The sequence below is a fragment of the Symsagittifera roscoffensis genome, chromosome 6 (genome assembly GCF_963678635.1).
Source record: "Symsagittifera roscoffensis chromosome 6, txSymRosc1.1, whole genome shotgun sequence".
NCBI lineage: Eukaryota > Metazoa > Xenacoelomorpha > Acoela > Convolutidae > Symsagittifera > Symsagittifera roscoffensis.
In genome coordinates, this window is record NC_087067.1 from 35,288,812 (window position 1) to 35,315,270 (window position 26,459).

General features: G+C 35.0%; 1 protein-coding gene across 1 annotated transcript; it reads left to right on the forward strand.

Annotated features, from left to right (window-relative positions):
* Positions 1 to 4,561: 4,561 nt before the first annotated feature.
* LOC134848418 (FYVE, RhoGEF and PH domain-containing protein 6-like) lies at positions 4,562 to 26,188 on the forward strand. The gene is made up of 8 exons (XM_063865857.1): positions 4,562 to 4,951; positions 10,452 to 10,973; positions 17,582 to 17,779; positions 18,489 to 18,644; positions 20,139 to 20,824; positions 21,785 to 21,962; positions 22,332 to 22,416; positions 25,806 to 26,188. The coding sequence occupies exons 1-8, from the start codon at positions 4,780 to 4,782 to the stop codon at positions 26,032 to 26,034; spliced, it is 2,226 nt and encodes a 741-aa protein (XP_063721927.1). The 5' UTR covers positions 4,562 to 4,779; the 3' UTR covers positions 26,035 to 26,188.
* Positions 26,189 to 26,459: the final 271 nt, after the last annotated feature.

A 26,459-nucleotide genomic window follows, 5' to 3' on the forward strand; every position in this document is an offset into this window, starting at 1 on the left:
TTACACATTTCTCAGATCGATAAACGGAAAGGCAAAAGTGCCCAGAAAAACGTCATACAAAAATACCAGTTAATGCTCTGATTTTGCAATCTGTTAGGCTTTTAACAAGTTTTTCGCATCTGTTTTCAAATTAGAAAACGAACCATTGAATGTTCCAAGCGAAAGTATTTTTCAAGGAACATACTTATCAGATATTTTCGTTTCGCAATGCAAAATTCTTAACGAATTGAGTAAATGCAAGTCAGTCAAGAACAAATTCAGTTGATGGTATATCTCCTAACATATTAGTTTTCGTTTTACAGTTTTTTTAAATGATATTCTTGAACTGTTGAATTGCATAGTCAGTAATAAACAGTTTCCAGATATCTGGAAATTAGCACACATTAATCCTTTGCACAAAAAAGCTTCTCGCATAAACATTGAAATTTATAGACCTATTTCAATACCTCCTGCACTCGCCTTAATATTCGAACGAGTTGTATATTACAAGATAAAAAAAGGTTCATTCAAAGAAAGTTGTGTTTAAACCTACATGGTTTTAGAAAACATCATTCGACTGTGACAACCTTATATTGTACTGTGATGTTGTATACAAGTAATTAGAACAAGGAGAATTACCTCTCACAATGTTGCTGGATTTTGCAAAAACTTTCGACTCTATTAGCCATAACATCATTTTATACAAGCTTGCCAAAATAGGCTTTGACCATGAGTTTTTTCAATTTTTTGCATCCTATCTCACAAACAGAAAACAAATAATTTTTCTTCGTAATACATTGTGTCATTCACGCAATATAACGAGTGGTGGTCCACAGGGATCAAATTTTGCAGTTTTCTTGTTTTCTTTGTATAAAAACGATATGCCAGAAGTTATTGACAACCCGTCTTTTTTATATACTGACGATACAAAAATTATTGGAAATTAGTTTGACTTTTCTTCGATTCAAACAGATATAAACACTTTATCACCTGGGCAGCAGAAAACAGAATTGACTTCAATTTTGAGCAATTTGAACAAATAAGATTTCAATAATCAAACAAGCGTTACCCTTCAAGCGATCTTTTATCTATTACTGGAGAACAAATAGTTTTGAAAGACACGGTGAAAGACCTTGATGTTTGGTGCAATTTCGAAAAGTCATGGGTATATCACATCACCGAAAGGCTCAAAAAAGCAAACATGCAAATTAATTGCATCAGAAGATCTTCACCAAACTCACTGAGTAGCTCTGTTTGCATTTAATTTTTTGAAAGTTGGCTATTAATACTTTTTTATGCATCTCCAGTTTGGTTTGCAACTAAAAACCAATGTAAACGAAAAGAAAATTTTCAATGATTATGGTTAAATGGTGTTACAAAAAACATGAAATTAAGCATGAGAATTATGTTTTGTACTTGAATAAAAGCAAACTGTTGCCGATTTCACTGAATTAATTCAAAAACGATCTAATTTTGCTGAATAAGATTTTCAATACTTGCCAATAAATTCAACGAATTGCCGATAATTAATTTTGGGTTTTTGGACAATCGACAAGGGCCCTGAGTCAAGTCGAACGGGAAACAAAACGTTTTTGAGAATGCCAATGATAACACGGAGCAAACTTTGTGAAATTTTCTTTTACCGTGTCGCAGAAATGTCAAAGATCTTTCAAGTGCTTTGGGAGGGCTCGCAAAATCAATTTGGTCGATTTAAAAAAGGTCGACAAAACGTTTTAAAAAATTTTGAATACCGCCACCCCTCGAGAAAATCCTACTTCCGCCCCTGCTTCTGGATACGCTTTTTGGCTACATGGTAACCGGTTCTGTTTTATTGTTTTTTCTGTGAATTGTTTTTTCCAATCGAACATTTTTAATTACGTCGTTTTGTTGGCCTTTCTTTCGCTTTAGCTCTGTGATCAATTTTAGACCCAGTGTTTTTTTAATGAAAACCATTGTTTAGAGTTTTTGGCTCAAGAGTTTTTAGAGTTCAAATTATCTTCAGGTCTAAAATTGATTAAGCGGGTTGATCTCCGTTATCAAGAAAAACGTTATCAAGCAGTTCTATTCAATAAGTTTGCTCAAAGATCATTTCCACTTATAGAGTTTGTGAAAAAAAGTTTATCTTACGTTTTCAATGTATGAAGGCTCTGTGATAAGCAATTTTATACATGAATAAAAAAAAATTTTCGAAGTAAAGCTTCGAAATAAGTTTTAAAAATCACATTTCCTTTTCTTGGAAAACTACTTCAATGCTCAGACAACCTTTTAATGAAATCAATCTAGCATGAAAATTGTACAATTTTGTCTCTAATGTAGTCCATAAAAACTTTTTTGTTAGATGAACCAATATTCATACGAATGTTTTGTGTATAGCCAAAGGTATCTTTATTTTTTTGGTTTCATGCGGTAAGATAAACTCTATCAAAATTTCAGCCCGGCCGTTTTTTTCTAAAACTTTTTGTTATTTGTAGAAATTTTCAGTTTACTTATTGCTCTGTATGAACATTAAAGCAATATCAAGATACAAACTCTCCAATTGCAGTGAGATAATTGCCACCTAACCTGCAGGTTTTTTAAGAAAAAAACATAACAAAATAGTTTCAGACAAAACAAAAAAATGAAAAGCGAAACTATAAAAAACAAAACTACGCACAAAAAAATATTTGTTTGGTTTTTGTTTTGGTTTGAAATTTTATAAAATTGTACAACTCTTTCTTTTATACACTTGCTAATCGGAAACTAGGTTTTTTTCGGTAAACATTTTTTATAGAAATCTTTAAAAATTTTAACTTGCTTTCTTATTGATCTTTAACAAACTACAGATTCCTTCGCCCTTGCTCTAAAGCGAAATCGGTTGTCTTTGCTCCTTGAAGTCTGAGGTTTGTGTCCCGACTGGGCCTTGTTTTTTTGAGAATGAATGAAACTGAAACATTTTTTTGTTTGTCTGCTTACGGTTTGTTGGCTCATTTGCCTCATCTCTGATTTTGAGTTTTTTTGTGCTATAGGAAGTTTTCAATGTGACTAAGTCCTGTATTTTGTAATTTTACTAACACTGATTTAGTATGCTTCCCTTTTTGATGTCTTTTCGCTAAGAAATATTTGGCCTGATTAGTTTCGGCTTATGTTTTATCGGCTGAATCACATCACTTCGTGTCGTTTCAAAGGTGAATATGAATATCAATTTAATACGTAGTTCAGACTGGTTGTGGAGTAAAACTTCAAAGTTTTGAAACATAGCCGCTGAACATTTCAGAAGAATAACTTCTAATGGCTTTTCTTTTAGTGCTTCAATGGGCATCTACTCAGGTATAGTCGGCATAGTAACCACCGTAAAACATGAACGCTTGTTTAATGCTGGTCGTTGTGTTTTTCGGCTGAATTTTTTTTCAAAACTTGTTTTAGCCATAGTCATTTCCGTCCCAGTTTCTATTTGGTAATTCGTAAATATACGCTGCTATGCTTGCGTTGTGTCGCAATTGATGCAAAGCTTCGCTTTGTCTCAGTGTTGAAATGTGCTCTTAAAAGTTTTGGTCATTCCGGGAAGTTGGATCTTTTATGGTGCTGAACATTTTCAGAAACTTGACTGTAGTTTTGGTTAAAAAAAACTCGTTTTTGCGTTGTTTTTGAAGTCTGTCAAAACCCTGGTAAAGGCTAACTCACGCATGTTACAAGTTAAATATTATAGATGGCCTCAAAAAATTGCAATAATTAGAATGAATTGAAACTGACAGAGAAAAAATGTTTGTGCATCGATGACTGAACAAACGGGTTCGGCTTAGATAACCTCATATCTATATACTACTCTCTCACAGACCTTTTCTTCGAAAAATTTATACATTCTCGGGTTAGATGTCCATGGAAGTCCATCCCTGGAGTCATCCATGGAGCCAGGCCTGGCCAGGGGAAACACCAGGTCAAAGTCTTGGAAGGATTACCCTAGCTTTCCTGGATCGGCCTAAGAATCGGGCTGGTTTTCAAAGAAAATTACTAGGAGCCAGGGGTGGAATCCCAGGATTCTCAGGCAAATTTTAAAATTGGCAAATGCCTACAAACCTGGCTGAAACCAAAAAAATGGTCTCGAGCGAGCTCACCAAAGGAGGCAGCCAACAGGAAGGTACAGAATTTTTAGTGCCCGAAGACGAAATACTTTCTCTTCCGTATTAGCTGCCAGTGAGCAAGCAAGAGAGACCCTGAAAACTCAATAGCATACTCTAGAAACCTGAAAACAAACAAAACATCAGACAACTTCAACAAACATCAAAAAACCCTAAAGGCACGCAAAAGCGCAAGCAGAAATTTTACTAAGACATTAATTAATAAGAAATAATTGTTTATACTAATTAGAAAAAATCTTAAGGTTAATACATAAGTACATAAGTAACCCGGGTATTGTTGTGAAAATTAGAAGTAGCTTTCATTTATTTTCCCTCCTCATTTATAGCTCATCTACTGCCGAAAGGTTACGGTTAGTTTACGAGTTTATATGAAACTAATGCCTCGCACTTACTAAACATTCAGCCAACTTTGAAAGATGTTGTAAATCAAATTCATACTATTTCATAACTGTTTATTTTACGCTTTGTTGAAGTTAAACCAACTTAAACAGATTTCGTTTATTTATATATTAGAGTTGCATCATCAATGACAAAATATTGAAACCAGGTTTCCTGAGTAAAAACTTTTGTTTAGAATTCTTCTCTTGTTTGGACCATATTACTTCCCAGTTATAGTTTTAAGCGAAAAACTCAAGAGGTTCCTGAAAAGTTAATTAGGGAAGGCAGCTTCTCCTCTTTGTGGGGCATGGGGGATGTGAAGGCAGGTGTGGGTGTGAGGAAGCTAACACAACAGTTCCAGCAGCTCATAGAGCAGACAAGTACTTCGACCGACAGTAAATTGCAGAAACAGCAAACCATTCAACCAGTGAAGAGCAGAGACAAATCGCCCGCCGTACAGAGCTACAAACCTGAACAAGGTTTGAACGATCAATTAAATTAGTACCTAATCAATTACAGCTTTAAAGGTGGCGATGAACCAAAGCTTTAAAAACCATTATCTGTTATACGATTGCTCGTATCAGGGTAGGCTCTGAATGTTCCGACTGTTCATTAGTGCGTCTGTAGATTTATCATATATGAATGAGTTTGACTTTCAATGCAGTTTGACTTCCACCACACGCAGTGACAAGTAAAAGTATATATATATAAACTTTAACTTGTCACTGCGCAAAGAGTCGATTCAGAGTCGGATTAAATAGCAGTGTACAAAATGCGCAACAAAAATTGTAGATGGCGCCAGGGATTTGTCTCAAATAGCCTAAAATATTAAAATTTAAACCTTCATTTTGTTATTGTTCCGACTAGTCCTGCTTTTGTTTCTCATCACTCCTGTTTCGACAACCTCTTTTATTTCCCCCTAAGTTGAGAAGAAATTTTGACAAAGGGTCTGTTTTCTTTTTGGTACATAAGATGATATTGAAACCCTTCAGCTGTGATTCTGAGAGATTCTGAAAGAAGTTCAAAAAAATCATCTCGAAAAATTTTCAGACTAAATGGCTCAAAATCTACAAATGATAGAATGAGAGATTGTAATTGGAATCTAACTCACTTTGTATATTGTTTTTTTCTACTGCTACCTCAATTTTATCATGGTTTTTTCTTTTTTAAATTTTTTTTTATTAATCATTGTGATCGAGAGAAAGCTTTTTTTTCTGTTTCAAAAGAAAAATTTGGTTGATTCAAATGTCGTAAGGCTGGATATTGTCTCCGTTTGTTTAGCACTTCTACTGTTCTTTCTTAAAAAGGTTAAAGAAATCATACAGTCTAATGAAATTCAACTATTATTTCAGTGACTCAAATTTATTGAAACTTGAGAAAATTTATTGGTATGCAGAAAAAGTCCAATTGAATAATTTTTCATATATTTTTTTTACAAATAGCTTTTCTAGTTTTTCATTAAAAATGCAGGATCAATACGTTTTTTCCAAGATTTTATAAAATGAAATTATTTATAGACGAATTTCGTGTCTTATAAATTCTGGAAATTTACAAAAACTCGGAAACGTTACTTATCAACCCTTTTTAATCATTTTTTTTTAATTTTGCCAAAGCAAACAAACTGTCCAGTTTTAGGTGATAAACTCCGACCTTGGAGGTGCTTTGAAACTTATCAACTGAGGAGTAATATGTATTTTGTGATAAACGATAACAAAAAAACCACAGAACGATGACTCATTCAATTTCATCAGCTAGTTTTTACTAAAAAAATCGCAGCAGTTTTTCTCACACATTGAGAGTGGTCTGAAAATAAGCTTTTCGTTTTTTTTTTAGTGCTATTCAAGTATCGCGCTGAACCTTGACAGCAAAACTTTGCTCTTACTAAGCAATGAAGACAAGATTTATAAAGATTTAATCGTTAAATTTAGAGACGTCCTTGTTTAAAATTGATTTATATTGCGAGACGAAACATTTAGTTTTTGAATTTTAAGTGGTTTCGGCAACATGGAATGGAAAACTTGCGCAGTGGAATCCGTAAAAAATCATTTTTGATAAATATGTTGTTGTCGAAGCACATGGATAAAACAAAATTTCGTGGAATCCAGAAAAGTTTGCAAAATCAATAAACAATTTATCATACATTCGTGTAGTGGATTGAATTGTCGCTGAAAACCCATTTCCTAAGCGAAATACAAATTTTCTACTAACAAATGTGGATTTTGCTAAAAAGTTACTTACTCGCTGACAAATGTGGAGTCTGTAAGAACTTGTTATAATCACCTGTTGCGGATTCCGCGAGACACGATAATTGTTCCGGCAAAATTTACTTTACAATTGTTTGCCAGGGGTTTCCGCTTCAAAGTCTGACTTGTTCAAATGCTTGTCTTCTGATTTTCGAGATTCAAACTCACTGAACGGTGTGCATTGTGATAAAACAAGTTGACCTTGTAACGACAGATGGTAGAGCTTATAAGTATTTTATTTTATTTTATTTTATATGATTAACCCGTTTTTTATCATGGTCTTTAAAATATTAATCAGGTTATCTAAATATAAACGAAAAAAAAACACTAATAAATTCTGGTTCATTTCGTTTATTAGCAGTTAAACAGTCGGTTAAGTCGAATTTATCAGAACAGTTTTTCCATTTTGGAACCTCTTTTCCAATTATACATAGCATTTGAAAACATTTTCAATATATAATCTTTTCGATTCCATTCTAAAATTGCTTGGCGGAAATTCTTCCAAGCATTAGGATTTGTTGCAGTGCATAAATAGGAATGAATAGTTTCTATTTTGAACTTTCACTAGAAGGGAAACCATTTTGTTTGATATAACAATTAAAGCAAAGTCATTTTTGTTTGTCTTTTTCAGCTCTATGATTTTTTAAGCTGAAGTTATTTTGAGTTTTGTTTTATCATAATCTGAAAATTCGTTTTCACAGACATAAAAAAATACAAAATGTCAAATTTATACATATAGGTATGTTTAATTTTTACAATGCTGGTTTGAATTATACGGATAAAACGAACAAAACTTGCATTTTCAAACATGTTTTTCTTAAACTGGGTCAAAATGAAACATAGAGTGAGAAAAAAAGCTGCTCATATTTTCACCAGAATTTTTATGGTGCCATTGATTTTGCGAAAATCTCAACCAAAGTTTTAACCCTTAAAAATTGTTTTTTATTGTCTTTTTTTGAGTTAATCAAAAGTTATCCTGAAACTACTGCTGCGTAATTTATTAAGAAAAGTACAGTGCTGATTTAAATTATCCGGACAAAACAAACAAAACTTGAATTCTCAAACACGATTTGCTCAAATTGGGTTAAGTTAAGACAAAAAGTGAAAAGAACAAAAATTGCTTAGAATTTCATCAGAATTTTTATGGTGCAATTTTTTCTCCGAAATTATCAATCAAAAGTATATCCAAAAAGGGGTCATTTTAGTTTTTCCATTTAATCAAAAATTACGCTGAAACTACTTTGTTAATTGATGAGAAATATGTATCACAAGAAGCCTCTTACACAACCCAACAAAAGTCTAGAAGGGTTAAATCTCCAAAATATTGACCAAATTATTTAAAATTTGTTTTTAAGCAAAAATTTTGAATTTTATATTGTAAAAATCACCTTTTTTGACTATCAAGCGAAAATATTTTCTCTTATACAGATTTTTGGAGATTTAACTTTCTAGAACTTTGTTGGGCTAGGTAAGAGGCTTCTCGTGATATATATTTTTTATCAATTAACAAAGTAGTTTCAGCGTAATTTTTGATTAAATGGAAAAAACTAAAATGACCCATTTTTGGATATATTTTTGATTGAGAATTTTGGAGAAAAAATTGCACCATAAAAATTCTGATGAAATTCTAAGCAATTTTTGTTCTTTTCTCTTTTTGTCTTACCTTAACCCAATTTGAGCAAATCGTGTTTGAGAATTCAAGTTTTGTTTGTTTTGTCCGGATAATTTAAATCAGCACTGTACTTTTCTTAATAAATTACGCAGCAGTAGCTTCAGGATAACTTTTGATTAACTCAAAAAAAGACAATAAAAAACAATTTTTAAGGGTTAAAACTTTGGTTGAGATTTTCGCAAAATCAATGGCACCATAAAAATTCTGGTGAAAATTTGAGCAGCTTTTTTTCTCACTCTATGTTTCATTTTGACCCAGTTTAAGAAAAACATGTTTGAAAATGCAAGTTTTGTTCGTTTTATCCGGATAATTCAAACCAGCATTGTAAAAATTAAACGTACCTATATGTATAAATTTGACATTTTGTATTTTTTTATGTATGTGAAAACGAATTCTCAGATTATGATAAAACTAAACTCAAAATAACTTCAGCTTAAAAAATCATAGAGCTGAAAAAGACAAACAAAAATGACTTTGCTTTAATTGTTATATCAAACAAAATGGTTTCCCTTCTAGTGAAAGTTCAAAATAGAAACTATTCATTCCTATTTATGCACTGCAACAAATCCTAATGCTTGGAAGAATTTCCGCCAAGCAATTTTAGAATGGAATCGAAAAGATTATATATTGAAAATGTTTTCAAATGTTATGTATAATTGGAAAAGAGGTTCCAAAATGGAAAAACTGGTCTGATAAATTCTACTTAACCGACTGTTCAACTGCTAGTAAACGAAGTGAACCAGAATTTGTTAGTATTTTTTTTCGTTGAAACTACTTTGTTAATTGATGAGAAATATGTATCACAAGAAGCATCTTACACAACCCAACAAAAGTCGTGAAGAGTTAAATCTCCAAAATATTGACCAATTTATTTAAAAATTGTTTTTAAGCAAAAATTTTGGATTTTATATTGTAAAAATCACCTTTCTTGACTGACAAGCGAAAATATTTTCTCTTATACAGATTTTTGGAGATTTAACTTTCTAGAAATTTGTTGGGCTAGGTACGAGGCTTCTTGTGATATACATTTTTTATCAATTAACAAAGTAGTTTCAGCGTAATTATTGATTTATTGAAAAAAGCCAAAATGACTAACTTTTGGGGTAAAAATTGGGTTGATAATTTCGGAGAAAAAATTGCACTATAATAATTCTGAATAAATTCTAAGCAATTTTTGTTCTCTCTACTTTTTGTCTAATCTTAACCCGATATGAGAAAAACGCGTTTGAACTTTCAAAATTTACTTCAAAATTTACTTATTACTAAAAATCTGTATGAGAGAAGATATTCTTACTTGGCAGCCCTCTTTACTATATACATATAAAAATCTTTGCTTAAACATAAATTTCAAATGTTTTGCGTTATTGTTTGGAGATTTCATGTTTGCTGAAACTTTGTTGGGTTGAGTAAGATGCTTCTTGTAAAAAAAAACCTTCTTATCGATTAACTTTGTAGTTTCAGCACCGTTCTTGATTAACTAAAAAAAGACAAAACGACCAACTTTTGGGTAAGAAATGATTTGCGATTTTTGCTACATGAATGGCACCAGGGGCGGATTTAGGGGGGACGGGGGGTTTCGCGGACGCCCTGCTCTCAGAGATTCGACCCCCTGCCGACCCAAAAGGTCCCCCTTTTGTACTTTTTAAGAAATCCAGTTTTGGCCGATCGACCCTAAAATTTTTCCAAGGGACCTTTGGCGGTTATATATACTAACTTTGAGAGGGGAGCGCGCGCCAAAAAAACGCATTTTTTTTCGTCAAAATTTTCCAAAAAGTGCCCAAAAACTCGGAAAATCAATTTGTTAGACCTATAAAAAAGGTCAAATATTTCGAAAATTTTTTGAAAATCCTGGATCCGCCCCTGAATGGCATCATATTAATTTGGTGAAACTAAGCAATTTTGTTCTCATCTCTTTTTGTCTTATCTTAAATCAACTTTAGAAAAACGCGATTAAATTTCCAGTGAGATCTGTTTTGTCCGGTTAATATAAATCAGCTCTGTATTTATAATCTTCGATTTTGAGATCAAATTATTGTTTTTTTTCTTTTTATTACTTCTGTGCAGAGATTCAAACTACTGTTCCCGAGGGCCTTTCCAAAGATGAAGTTTCACAACCAGAGATAGCAAACTTTACAAAATCAGAAAAACATGCTAAACGACGAAGAAGCACATCTGAGACTGCAATCCCGAACCACATAGCCGACAAAATTGACAGTTTCCACAAAGTCTCTACTCAACAAACTGCTGCTAAAGTCGAACTGAAACGGTCATTTTACCGTAACAGTTCAAATAACTCGAATAATAGACCTATAACATTGAGTGTCAGTGATAACAACAGCTGTGGAAATGTTCCGCAACGCAGTTTGACAGTTTCGGATAAGTCGGCAGCACAAGCTGTTATGAGTCCGACTCTGAGTAAATTCGGCTCCTCTACGTTTTACGCCATGTGTGTACCTCGTTCTTCAAGAGATGATTTGACCAATGGTTCCGATGCTTTGGATGTGAAAATGACAGAACTTAGTTCTACTGCAGAGGGCGAAAAATTGAAGTCGGGTCCAATCAGGCAGGTGTATCCAAGTGTCAAATGTGAGTCATTTAATTTGGTCACCACCATAATATAGTTATTACCATTATTGTATATACTTCCATGAAGTACCTTAAAAATAAATAAATTATTCTCAAGTTCGACAACCTCTTTGCTAGGGCTGAGGTGTTCGATTTGTTTTTCGAACGAATTTGGTCGAACACAAGAATTTTCTCAACCAAAAATCCGTGGCGGTAACAAGCCTTTTTAAGGAAGACATGGTTGAATTTAAGGAGCACAGTGTCTGATTTTAAAAAAAATTCTAGCCAAAAAATTACCCAACGATTCAGAAAAGAATTTTAATTAGTAGCAGAACATGATATCATAATTTTTTTTTATTGATTCGTAATTTAGAAAAAATATTTCCCGCTTTTCAGCAAATTCTATCGACAGCTAATGGTAGAATGATTGGAAACAGTTTATTATTATTATTATAATCAGGCGCGAATCTAAGATTTTCTCGAGGGGGCGGTGGGTTTTCAAAAAAGTTTTGAAAAGTTTGTCGATTTTTTAGGTCGACCAAATTGATTTTCAACTTCTTGACAAATTTTCCTCTCATCGATCCCCCTCATATTTAGTACAGATTGGCGCCAAAGGCGCCTTCGGAAAAATCAGTCAGCCAAAAATGGACATCTCAAAATAGTACACAGTGGGGACCCTTTGGGTCGGCAGAGGGTCAAATCCCTGAACGAAGAGCGTCCGCACCCAACAACCCCTCTCCCCCCGCCAAATCGGCCCCTGGTTGCTTGATTGATTCGCTCGAAACATAGCAGGCCTCTGTAAAAACTGTCGTACAATCTTTCGGTCAAGCTGGTCAAAACATCGGACACTTGTGCTGAACCCAGTTGAATACATTTTTTCTTCAGTTGAATCTGTCAAAACGTAGCCTGTTTGGGTCAGTTTGGTCGAAAAATGACCAATTTTAGTCGAGGCGTTCGAAAAATAGCCATTTTTGTTCAATCCTACCGAACATAATTCGAACACCTCAACCAGGGTTTCATCAGGTTTCCTATCGGCGTTTCATTTCAAGTTTGCTATCTGCTACATGAGCATTTAGAAAAAGGCGTTGATTACTCGAGTTACAGTTACAAATACCAAGTCACTATGGGAACCGCGACAACTCGCAACATAAATTGTCGCAGCAAAGAACATATTTCAAAATTTAGGAAGAACGACAAATCCCAAACGTAGAAATGGTTTTTAAAACCTGGCATTGGCAAGCAGTGGCTATCTTTTTCTATTCAACTTACACTCGGCATATATGATATGAAATGCATGAATGAGTTTTTGACACTTGCTTATAATGTTATTCAAAACATTTGTTATATCATGTTTACTTTGCATTAGGTAAAAAGATACTATGCGTTCTGCTATTGTAGCCCTCCTTCTTTTTGTCCATCTTTTTTTTTCTTACAGTGGCCTGCAACGAAACTTTCATTCTCGGCTTTCAAATTAGGTAATGAAAAAATTGCACCTTTTTTCCAAATAAAATCTTTTCCTACTCGTGTAATTGAGAGAAGACGATTAATTGGTTCAAGTTGGATACAAAACTTATCTTCTTTTCCATTGATAGATTAACTACTTAGTAGACATCGGAGATGCACGAAACTCCAGATCAAGCATGGTTTGCGTTTCCAGTAGACTGAACATGGCGCCAGAAGCTTTGGCACGCTTGTGATTGGGATGTAAATGGTTTTTTGACCGCTACTACGAAATCATTGGTTGCTCTTTTGAGAAATTTTCTTTCAAAACAGTTCGAAATTTGAATAAAAGTCTCTTTTTTATCTGGTAGCAAATCATACACAATAAGGACCAGAAATTTTTCAAATTAATGAGTGTATTAAGTATAACTGAAACAAGATTTTCGGGGCCGAAAAAAGGCATCGCAGAACCAATCATCCGCACCACTAAGAAGATCCAGTCCCAGAGTAGTTGAAAACCATTATTTGCTTAGTATCATCTGGTCCAGAGTCGAAGTGAAGGAAACAATTCTGTTAGTTCAAAACCAATCAATGAATTTAATTCCTGTATTCTGGGCCGTCCTTCCTGCTTGACTCTGCTGACGGTTCTATGACTGACTGATTAGTTTTGAATAACTGCAGCAGTTTCTCTTATAATGTCCCTCTGAATGGTGGAAAAAATTGTTTGTCCAGGTGACTCATCTACTACAACTACTTTAGTTTTAACAGTTGTTCCGAATTTTTGCTTTTCAATGTCAACTGGATCTCGGAAAAGACTATGATCATTTATAAAGGTGACCTTGTCTTGTAAAGTGCGCACGCGGCCGTTAAATTTCGATAAAACACAGTACCACGAAATGGAGACGTCTTGTCATAAAGATTTCCATTGTTGAACACGGACTCAAGAGCTATATCACTGATACTAGAATCAGTGATAATGATACTAGAATTGCTTAGTAATGTCTAAATGAATTGAGTCCTCTTTTTTTGAGTCTCTAATAAGCTACTAAAAATAATTCTGGTCTTATTGCACAGTTGTGCGGCCTTATCAAATTAATCTTTGTTGTTATCTAGGTTGACAATTAACTGGAGAATTTTGGAGCAGCCAAATGTCGTAGATACTTTTTGACTTTCGGACATTTTTGTCCAGGACATAAATGTCTTGGACACAATTGTCCAGACACGAGATTGCCGCACCTTAAAAACTTGCAAAAACGATTAGTTTAAGGGCCTCAAATTCTTCTTTAATAGCTTCTGCTACCTACCTTAAACTTAATTTACAAAAAAAAGTTTTTTGTTCTGGTGAAAACATTTCTGCTTAAGCCTTGAGACGATAAACAGAACCGCCTGACGTGTTCATATGCACCTTATCTGGTTATTTCTTGATCCATGTCTCTATCTGGCTCAATAATCTCTCTTTCTATCAAATTGCCAAAGTCAAGTTTCGGATGCGTGTGCCTCACTTTTGAGTTTGGCCCATCCAAACTACGTTGGGTGATTAAAATTTTGAAGTGACATTATTGGTAGAAAGAGACTTCAGTAAGGCTTTTCATTTATCGCATTTCAAGAGCTATCCAAGAGTTAGTTTGCAAAATGATGTTTTCGAAATGATGTGCTCTGATAGATAAAAGTTCTTATGCTAAAACCCTATTCTAGTTATTTTTTGTCACCAATATTTTAGTATCGGGATCAGATTGGTTATAGCGTTTTTATTTTATACAGATCAAACCTAAAGTCTAGTTTGGTTTCTTGAATTTTCAATAATATTTCTTTTGAAAGTAGTTAGTTTTCAAGTATTATCTCAAAACTTCAACTTTTCGGGCAAGCAAACTTACTTTTTACTACTAATGATGTTGCTGAGAAGTTGCTCATGCAATGTTGATGCTCCAAACAAGTAGACGCAAATGTTTGATCAAAAACTATATGCTACACTCAAGAATTCATATGTTACATACTACCGTTTTTTCTTTTCTCTAAGTTCTTATCATTAATATGGATGAAGTTGTGACGAGAAAGAGCGTGAAAAAACTGTCGCTCAGGTTTGAACAACAATATTACCAGCAGAGCTCATCAACAACAGACAGGAGCTCACGTCAATATACACCTCAGTCGGAATCGAAGCGAAAAAGTGCTCCTGCTTCTATGAATATCGAACGTGGTGCTACGAACAATAAAAATAGGATAGACAGAAAAGATGAAGACTGGGGACAATTTTTCTCATCCTCACTTCGGAAGCGATCCGAAAACAGTCAAATTCTGTCGCAACAAAGTATAGTTTTTTACATTTTTCAAGTCCTTGACGCAAATCATCTTCACGAGTTTGGCTCCTCTACTGTCAAAATGGTCCCTTTTGATACTTTTTACCACTTCAACCAACAGATCCTTTTTCATCAAGCCTAAGTTATTGTAATCAAGGGGTTCAAGTAATGGCGTAGTTTTCAGGGGCCGATATAGGATTTTCTCGAGGGGGGGGGGGCGGATTTTCAAAAAATTTTCGAAAATTTTGACATTTTTTTAGGTCGACCAAATTGATTTTTCGAGCTCTCCCAAAGCACGGTTCTTGTCCCAATTTTGGCCAAATTTTTTGCGCAGCACGCAAAATTTAAAAAAAAACAGGCCAAAAAAGGCGTTTTTAGGCACTTTTTGAAAACTTTTGACCGAAAAATTGCGTTTTTTTCGGCGCGCGGTCCCCACTCAAAATTAGTATATATTGGCGGCGAAGGCGCATTTAGAAAAGTTTTAGGGTCGGTCGGCCAAAATGGATTTCTTAAAAAGTATCAAAGGGGGACCCTTTGGGTTGGCAGGGGGTCGAATCCCACAGGTGGTCGAATCCCACAGGGGGTTGAATCCCACAGGGGGTTGAATCCCACAGAATATTCCGACCACAGTCTTAAAAAAGACACGCACAAAAAATATATATATATTTTTTATTAGTGTCGTTTTAGAATGGTGTGAAAAAAAAGATGTAAACAAAAAAATTAGGCAGTTCGGCAGATATAGTAAGATAGGCTAATTGGGCAACACTTTTTGAAGAATAATGACAAGAAAAACAAAACAAAATAAAAAAAATAAAAACACTTATTTTACCAAAAGTTTTGATTTTTGATTCTCAAAATGGCGTTAAAAACTCCAAAAACTAAGTTTACTTGAGTAAAACAAAAACTAAGCATATCTTAGCTATTGAAAACGGCTTAAATTAGGCATAAAGGAGCCTGCTCGCTCGCTTTGCTTGCTTGAAATTAGACGAAAAATTGATTCGAACCGAATTTTCTCGACGCTGGGAAAAGTTTTCGACTTTTTTTTCAATGTGGTTCGAATCACGAATAAAAAAGCTTTTATTTGATATTTCAGCCAACCCTGTCCGATGATTATTTGTGGTACCCAATTTTGCGTGGAAAGCAAAAAGAAGAACAACAAATTGAAACAGACCCGAGTTAAAATATATAGTTAAGCTCATCATGAAACAGCCAGAAAGCTGAGTTAACAAGAGGATTGTTGAGCGTTGTCCCACAACTCCCAAAAAAAGAAAAAATTTATGACATCAATTCAAATCAAAAAACGTAAATGAAAATAATGTCAAAATAAAGGCGTTTTATATTGAAAAACTTTAATATAGCGCTATCATTTTTAATTAAAAATGTATTATTCATGTTAAAACAGTAGATAAGAAAGGTAACGCGATCATATGATTACTAGAGTATACAACGAAGAAATGGTTACAAAAGGATTTAACCATGAGAGAGTCAAGTGGGTCCAGCTCGTTGACCATAAAATTTGCTACTCATACAATTTTCACATATGGAAAAATGCTAATCATACACTTTTCATGCAATTCCATAAATACAGAAAATTTCATGACATGTCTATGATTAGTAATCGCATTTTTCCATAAACCAAAAATACTGATTTTTTTAAATTTTAATTTCCCAAAAGTTTTGGGTTGTGTTCGTAACGAAACACAGGTGATAATAACTTTGGTTACGCAAACGTTGAGTAGCCAGAGGTTTGACCAATTTATGCATTGAAAACGGCCTGAAAGCTCTTAAATTTGTCTTTCACAAGCAATATATCAAAATTAGAAAACTTTTAAATTTTGGAAAAAACTTACAACAATGACTGTTTTTAAAATTTGAATTGTTAGCTTATTAGACATTGATCAAGGCATACATAAACATGCCATACAAAGAAATAGGAGCTTTCAGCGTTTTTGAAAAAAACTAATAGGCGAAAAGGAAAAACTCTAATATTAGTGTATCCAGGACTAGGTTATGCTCACAAAAATAAAATTCGCATGCAAATAATTTTTATTTGAAAAAAGTTTGTTTGAATACAAAATTCGATTTGTGGTTGAAAAAAAAACACGAATTTTTTTTGGGGCAATTTCAAATTTACTTGGAAAACTTTTTGTTTTGCCATCAAAAAAAATGCTAGTCATACAATTTCCATTTATGGAAACTGTATGGTTAGCATTATTGTTTTGACAAAAAGTTTTTTTTATTTGTTACGATATACCGATTTTTATGCCAAAACAAGAAGAAATTTCTTCAAAATTTCGTTGACACCATTTTAGCAAAATTTTTGACTAGTATTTTTGTAGACTTAGTTTATGGATTTGTATGATTAGCATTTTTGGTCTATGGAGGTCAACCCAGGTAAAGCCGGTAATCCTGTTCTCTAGTTTTTTTTCTATCCATTTTTTGAAAAGACTGCCTAGTCCATTCGGCGAGAAGTATTCAGGTCTAACCGAGAACTCATGGAAGTTATAAAATCAGAGCGAATCTAGTAATACGATTCATTAAGTGAGGGGAGTGGCGGTGAAGTGGATACTTCTCAGCCTCTCAATGGAAAGGTCGGACGTTCGAGGCCCACCATGATCCATGCGCGTTGCTTGGGGGTGAAGCAACATTACCCAGCCCGAAAAAATAACTAAGATAATTCCATGTAGTCCTTAAGCAGGGGCACAACAGCGGTTCGCCGTGATGGGCTGTACAGCTCGTATGTTGGTCCTTTCTGTCGTGGATAAACAGGACGGAAATAAAAGCCTTAATCAAGCAGTTTATTACCTTTAAAATTAATTCCTTAATCAAGGAGTTATCACCTGTAGTATTTGAATCTGATGACATAAATTATTATCTGTAGTTCTTTTCTAGTCAAAGAAAGTGTGAGGCGCCCCCGTTCCCCAATGCGGCTGCCGGACCCCTATCAGGAGGAGGACTCGAACGAGACCCGCTCGGTGGCCGATTTGATCTCCGCTTTCCAGGGCCAGTCGGAGGCGAGGAGGAAGACAATTCTAGAAACCTGCAGTTTCTACGTCGACATTCCCAAACTCAATGCGGCCAAATATATCAGTGAGTAGAAATTTCGTGAATCTATAGTTCATTGAAAATAAAAACTAGAAAAAAATGAGAAGTCTGATTACACGTAGGCGTAGAAGCCTCAATAGAAGCTATTTGGGTCAAAATAACAGAAAAACAGAAGTGAAGAATTCCAAGTAGTCTATACGGTTGCTAAGCAAGTATCTCGCCAAATTTCGCCAACTGTAAAAAGTGCAAAAAAATGAAGGAGCTCTTAAATTTTCTGGGGTCTTTTCGTTTTTACCATGTCAGTTTATTAAAACTTTCAAAGTAATTCAACGGACGGGATATCAGTTCTACATATCTTAGCAAAATCGAAGCAATTTTGTAGCAAAAATTCTTTTTCATCTTTCTTTTTCACATAATTCATTAAAAAAATTCTGAGAGAATAACTTAAAAGACTCATTTTTCTTACAGAGTTAGCAACATTTGGTTATGAATCAGCTTAAAATAAGTGAAAAGACAAAAAAACTTTAAGTCAGAAAAAACTTTTCCAAAGTAAGAATTCAATTAAAATCATCTGAAAAACAAAAGTCGAAAAAAGATGAAAAAATAAAAAATAAGATTTCAGTTTTTTTTTTCAAATTTGTTATTAGAAATATCTTTTTTATTTTCGATGGGATCAATTTTGAATGTTTTTTTTTGAAGCTTGAATTTTTTTCGATGAGTCAATTTTTTGGCTACTTTTCAATTTTCAATCCAGGTAGACGAGAGAGTCTGTCAGTGGAGAATTCGAACAAGATAACCGAACACGACTCGGACGGGACTGCAGAGCCGAATGCGATTGAACTACCCCAGGACCCACAGATACTGACCATCAATGTATTACCCGAAGCCAAACACACAGACGCTCCTCAAGGTCAAACAAAACTAGTTTGTGCATACATATCAGTGCATTGTTGTTCCAACCAATACCATGAACTATTTTGCAGTTTAAAAGATATAAAGATGGTATGGTACAAAAATACCTGTAGTGTTACGCATGCAAAGATTAGTGTGTTATTACGAAGATTTTTTTTCTAAACTAAGTCGCAAATAAAAGTGCTCATATGGTGGAACTTTTGGTATATTTCAATTTAATCATATTTTTGCCTATTTAAGCATAGGTAATTGAATAGCATATGGCATATGGTGTTGTTTTCTTTTTGGCTAGTTTAATTTTCCGTTAGAAAAAAATTATTATGAAACTGCTCTTCTATGTGCCAGCAGATTTTGCTAGTCTCTTTTTTTTAACCCACGTTCTACGGACTTCAAATTTTTGATCCTTTTGATATGAATCGTTTCATTTTTTCAATTTTTAAATGCAAATATTCCAGATGAAGATTTCAATTAAAAAAATCACGGGGATCCAAATCACATTTTCAACCAGTTTCTCCCTAAACTCAAAACAAAAAAGTTATGGCCTCAAACAAGCTCTTTTTTTGATATTTTGGTTAATTTTCAAAACTTTTCTCAAAAACCATCCTGTCAAATGAGAGATTTAGGGTTTAACCGAAAGCAACAATCCAATTATGTGATTCTTCCCATGGGCAAGCGTCTCTGCCCTGCGTTTTGAAATAACAAGGCTCTAGAAAATCTCGAATTGCTGAAATTTTTTCCGCTTTTTTGGAAACTTCTTTTTTCTTTTCTGAAAATTAACGTGCCGATTCGAAAGGTTGATAATTCATTCAAACTAACTTGAAAAATTTTAAGCTTAAGCAAAACCTGCGTAGCCTGGTTCACCCTGTACTTTGTAGAGAAGGCAATATGGACTTGAGGCGTGGAAATTAAGGCGTAGAAATTTCCCTGCATAAAAGGCTATCCCAGTGCTTTAGCAGAAAAAATTTTATGGATTTGGAAAAAGTTGAGTTTTAAGTTTTTTGATAATTTTTTGGAATATTTTCCTACTTTTGGAAAGATATCAAGCCAAACCTGAGATAAAAATTTAAATTGAAAGAGCGAGTATTAGTTTTCTCCGTCAAATAACCAGCTAATCTCTGATTTAAGCTGTTTATAGAATACTAAGGTTTTTGCTGCTCTATTGGTTGCTAGTGTTAGTAAAATTTCAAGCGTGATACTCCTAATGTTCAGACCTTCTCTAGCATTTTCCTGGCTTGTGTTTGCGAAGCGCAGTTTCGCCTCTGTGTTCAATCTAAGGTTAACCGAATGATTTAATGATTCGGGTGAAAAAAAAAAACTTTTGAAAATAATGATTTTTTCAAGGATCTTATATTATCCAAAAATATGGGTCGTTGCTTGCTTCGTATATTTGATCGCTTAGCTCGAATCTGTTTTCTTAAATTGAAGTCTTCAAAACACTCAGACACACAAAAATAAAAAGTTTGGAAAAGTCATTTTTTTTACTTCTTTTTAGAGCATGTTCTAAGGCCACAGCTAGTTTGTCTTGAAAAACCCTCTTGGGCGGGACAGCAACACGTGAAAAAGAGCGGCATCCTAGAGAACATTTCAGAAAAGGAACGGAAGATGCAAGAAGCCATGTACGAAGTCATCTCAAATGAACAGATGTTCTACAAGTCCATGGACATAGTTGTCAATCACTTCTATCACAATCTCATCAAAAAGTTCACGCCCGAAACACACCCTCATTTAACTCAACCTATCAACATGGTATTCAAGAGCGCAGACAAATTCTTAGAAATCAGTGACAAGCTATTGGGAGAGTTCGACGAAAAACAAGCAGACAAAGTTTTGGTGCAGCCGTATTTTGATATTTTGGTGAAAATTATGACCACAATTATGTTGAAACCATTCAAAAGGTATTCTGTTATGAAACATCATCAGGAGCAAGAGTTGGAAAATTGTCGCAAAGATCCAGAATTTACGGCCGCTCTTGATGCTCTAAATTATGACTCATGCACTGGTGGGTTGACTCTGGATGCGTTTTTGTTGAAACCTGTTCAACATGCCACTAGGTATTCGCTCTTAATGGAGGCCATTGTGAAAAGACTAGACGAGAGTGATCCTCGATATCCAGGGGCCAAGGAGGCACACAAGGAGGCCAGGTCCTTCGCCGAGATGATCAACAGTGAAACCAATTTGGTATAAATAGCATTGATTGTATAAGTTATGACTAGCCGGTTGATGTGCAATTAGCACTATATTGCCTATTTACAGTCGTTTTTTTTTGCAGAAACCAATTACCAAAAAAAGAAAGAATAACAAAAACTACAAGTTAATTTTTTTTGTTCTGATCATGTGGTAAATGGGGAGGAAATTTCGATTCGGGTGTTTTCGTTATTTTTTTCTCTTTTTTTGTTTTCCACGCAAAATCAGCTACCACAAAACAATCATCGGAGTGAGTTGAGTGATATATCATATTAAAACCTTTTCAGTCATGATTCGAACTACTTTTAAGATTTACCGGAAAAATATGCCGTTGTCGAGAAAAACCGGTTTGAAATGATTTTTCGAGCGAGTAAAGCGAGAGAGAAATCTTACAATAGCTTATAATAACAGCTTAAAAGCTTGTAATACCCTAATTTAAGCCTCAAAATTTTAGCCGAGTGAAGTTAGTTTTTTAAAAGTTTTTTAGCGCCTTTTTTGAATCAAAAACTTCAAAAATTCAAAAAACTGCAAACACAAAATGCAAAAGTACATAAAACGTGTTTTTTTTTGTTTACTGTGACATATTCTTACATCAATAGTGTTCATTATTCATGATTCATACTTAAAGGATTGGAAATTCCGTCTAATATAATTCAGAGCTAGTATAATTTAAGTGACATTTTCTAAAACGTTTCTTATATGCATCAAAATTTGAAGCTTGGAGAATATCTATAAAAACATTTTTTTTCTCGCCAATGATGCAGAACTTTAAATAGTAGAATTTTTTCTTTTCAAATGAGAAGGTTACCATTGGAGAAGTGAATTTATCTAACCTGATGAGATCAGTTAGCGAGTTTATTTAGCCTAATTTCTCAGCAGTTTTCCACAACATGCCTCTATGTCTATTACATATACCCCTGCTTTACTTGCCCTGTTTTTGCATGGTCTTCTCAGATGGAGTTCCTGTTTGAACTGACGAGTGTGTTGGCGGGACTGCGGGACGTGCCCAGTGAGAAGAGGGAGGAGGTGGACGCCATCCTCTCCGAGGCGAAGAAGGGCGTCAACATACACATGTACGGCAAAGAGGTCTCCTTCAGTCGCAGCAAAAAGGGCGCCATCAACTTCAAACACAGTATTCTATACGTTCAAGTCTCATGCAAACACACCACTTGTTTCTTCACATTTCATTTCAAAAACACACTTTTGTCCTCTCAATATAGAGACAGACGGTTCGAGGCCGACTCGGATTGATAAACGTTGCCTGAGATTCAGGCGCATTTTAAAGCACATGAAGCCGTTATAATAAAAAACAATCAGTTTTTTTCAGGCTTATTGGGCATTAATGATTTTTTATACATTGCATTTACAATCATTGAAGGATTATTCATTAGCCTGAGAGATAATCCTGAGACCATTTTTTGCTTTCCAAAAATATGCATCGTTAGCAACCATAAGTGGCCGATTGCAAAAAAAAACATCTATTTTTTGCTCTTTTTTTCAGGTGAGAAGTTGTCTCTGTTCTGCTGGGGCTCATATCTTCTGATCACGAAGGCGGGAGAAAACGGCCACATACATCACTTCATCAGGTTGGAACTTGAAGCTCTCAAGGCATCAAATTGATTACCCAAATCTTTCTCAGCCAATCAGAACCCAGTAGTTTTTCTGTAACTTACTGCATAAGTTTGTCGGTTCCTTTTTTGGTTGGCAAAAAAAGGTCATCAAAGTTTGCGCATTTTTTTGAAAGTCCGCCCAACCCCTCGAGAAAATTCTAGATTCACTCCTGCTTCTGAATTGGTTGTTTTCTGCGGAGTAAAAGCGTTTGAGTTAGTCCCCCGCATTTAAGAAAAGTGAAAACAAATCGATTATAATGGATTTTCGTGGTCTAAAGTGTTGTTAATATAATCGATTCCCATGTTACGTTCGGACAACAAATTTGGACTAAAATTACGTTCAGACAACAAAATTGGACTAAAAATGGAATTAAACCCATTTGTTCTCGCCAAAACAAAATGCGTTATAATGCAATTGGAATCCATTATAATGATATCTATAATTAGTAGGAAACCATATTAAAATGGATTTTTGTTCCGACTTTCGGTACGAAAGTAACGGAATATTTGTGCTCGGGGTGGTTTTTTTTTCTTCAGACGAATTTCGACTTTTTAACTAGCCATTTTTGACGGAATTTTTTTATATCATTCAAAAGATATTGTTGTCCTGAGCTTAAACTTGAAAAGATATTTCACCTGTGATCATTTTTCGTAGAGTTATGAGGGTTTAAATATTGCCATTTTGGTCATTTTGAGCAATTTGGGACAATTAATACGCGATATAATTCGAGCTATTAACGCGTAAGCGGAGATTTAATCCGTCTTATAAATCGTTCCAAATTGGTTGAACGAAGCTTATTTGCCATAATTGATTTGTTACAAGGAATTAAATCTCTCTTTTTGTACTTTATATGGCGTGTGGGGGGATGATTTTCATAAAAAATTTCAAACTTAAAAAAAAAACATTTCATTTTATTTTATTTCATTTATGCTATTTTTTATGCTATTACTGCTGCTACATAAACCTTAAAAGGCAGTAGGAACATTCAGGGCTTCGCCCTGATACGAGCAGTCTTGTTCCACTTTATTTTTGTTTTGCGCGTCGTGCAAAACTTTTCAAGAATTTCTGCATTTATCAAGTGAGTTAAGCGGAAATTTTGCAAAGCAAGTGTAAGGCCTGCCTAATCTATTTCTAAACCTAAACTCAACTTGCAGAAGGATTCCGTTAAGTTCTCCCCCCCTAACGTTTGCCCCTTTGCTACCCTTCAATCCCCCTATGAACCCCCCCCCCCCCCACCTGAATACCTCTCAGCTGAACACACCCCTACACCCGAACACTCCCGTCTCCTGAACTCACCCCCACTTGATCACCTGAGATATCCCCCACGCCCAACCCCCCAACCGGATCTACCACTTCTCCCCCACTTGTACCCACCCCTTCCCCACTTGAACTCACCCCCTTCCCCTGAACCCACCCCGACTTGATCACCTGAGACATCCCCCAACTGAACCAAATCCCCCAACCTGAAACACCACCCCCACCGGAACCACCACCACCACCACCGCCGTCATCTAAACCAAACCCCTCCACCCCACTTGAACCTCCCACTCCCAAACTGTGAACCAAACGTTACGTTGGGGGGGGGGGGGGGGGAGGGGGTTTATTGCAAATGGGCAAACTCTAGAGTGGGGTTAATGGAAGGTGATTAGTCCACCTCCAATTTTACTCCCCCCCCAGATGTTTCTAATAATTTAACAAAATTGTTAAAAGGAACAAAAATCAGTTTTTGAGTAACATAAAAAAGTAACAAAAATATCAAAGTTAGGCAGGGGCGGATCTAGGATTTTCTCGAGGGGGGGGGCGGATTTTCAAGAAAAATTCGAAAATTTTGACGACCTTTTTTTTTAGGTAGACCAAATTGATTTTTCGAGCTCTCCCAAAGCACTTTTTTGCCCCCATTTTGGCTAAATTTTCTGCGCTCCAGGCAAATTTTTAAAAAAACAGTCAGAAAAGCCGTTTTTGGGCACTTTTTGAAAAATTTTGACAAAAAATTGCGTTTTTTTTGGCGCGCGCTCCCCCTCAAAGTTAGTAAATATAGGCGCCCAAGGCGTCTTTAGAAAAATTTTAGGGTCGGTCGGCCAAAAATGGATTTCTGAAAAAGTATCAAAGGGGAAACCCTTTGGGTCGGCAGGGAGTCGAATCCCTGAGGTGAGAAGAAAGGCGTCCGCCCCCCGCCCCCCCCCCCCCCCTAAATCCGCCCCTGAAGTTAGGCACAAAAAAAAATTGAACAACAAGTAACCAACGTAACCAACTTTAATTTAAAACGTAGAAAAGACTTTATATGCGTTGAAATTCGCATCTCAGTAAAGTGGAAAAAAAATTGATTATAATTTAGGTTCATTGTCAGTGTCAACAAAAGTGAAAAAAATTTTAATGGACAAAAAAGGATTTTGTTGCCTCGAAACATAGTGATATTATAATCCTATTTTCATTGATAATATCGATTTGCTTTCACAAGGAAACTCAATCATAATCGATTTTTATTCATGGAACTCCAATGCGGGCCAGATTAAAATGACACAGACCTAGCCGTAAAATAAAACTTCTGAAAATAAAAATTTTAAAAAATTTTTACATGGAGCTTCAATGACCTCATAGTTCTGACCACTTGAAAAATGGGGAGGAATTTTGTAATCGCGTGTGTTTTAGTTTTTTATCTTTTTGATTTCCACACAAAATCAGGTACCACAAATAATTATCGGGATGGGTGGAGTGAAGCCCTTTCAATCATGATTTGAACGACATTAAGAAATATGAAAAATTTTCTCACAATGTCGAGAAAAACCGTTTTGAAAATTATGATTTTTGGTCTAATTTCGAACTAATTTGATGTGAGCGTGCAGGCTTACAATAGCTAATTTAAGCTTAATTTAGGCCGTGGAAACTTAGTTGTACTCAAATAAAAGTTGTTCTTGGAGTTGTCTAGCACCATTTTGTAGACAAAGGTTTAAAGTTTTCAAAAATTGTGCAAAAATTTAGAAAATGAAAAATAAAATTTTTACAATTTTTTTTCGTTTTTCTAGGCATGCTCTACTAACTGTTTTCCGAATGGCTTTCTTACTATGACTGTCAAATATGCCTAAGTGTTTTGTTCGTTCAGATCTTTTTATCGCGCCATGCGGAAAAAAACTACATTAATTTGAAGAAAAAAAAGGTTTTTGTATTTTTCTATGACTGTGGTCGGAACATTCTGTGCTGTTTGCACAGCAGTAACCGGCTATCCTTGTTTCTTTTTGTTTCTGCAAAGTAAGCTAACACAGCAAATTCATCTGGCTTCACAGCTTCATCTATTAGATTTCATTTAACCAGATAATATAAAATAGATATGTTGCTGTCCAATTAATGAAAATGAAAAATGTTCTAGCCTGACTGATTCAATAGAGGGCTCAGATGGACTGGACATAATGAGTGAACTGCAGATAGCCTCCTTCCCCAAGGGAATGGACCTGACGAAACTCCTGCTCCTCAAGTACTTTCCCATCGCCACCTCTCAACACATAGACAGTGGCTCAAGTGGAATGCACTTGTTATACTGCACTGCTGCTACCAAGAAAAAGTGGAAAGAAACAATTGCTAGTCTGAACTCAAAGTGAAACTTAAACTGACCAATTTTTTCAAATGAAACTACCTTATTAGATGTCAAGTTTGATGCAGCGTTAACTTTATCCAGGAAATGAAAACGCGCTTTTTCATTTAGACAAAATATTTCCACTTAGAAATTTGAGCCAATTAAAATGATCGTCAGATGATTCACAGTTTTGCCCTGAAATTAGCAGCGTTTGTTTTTAAATTACACTGCAGGGACCCAGAGAATACGTCAGCGCCAAAAATATCCTTTTTGGCAACATTATTAGTTGTTTTTTAAATATCAAGAATAAGTTTTCATTATACATACATGATTAGCCGGTTGCTTAACCAGTCGAACTGAATGTTGTAGAAGTAGTCGTATATGCAGAAATTGAAAAAATCCAATTTTTTGTTGATTTCGTATGAAGGGGACGAACCTAGTCAGTTCCGC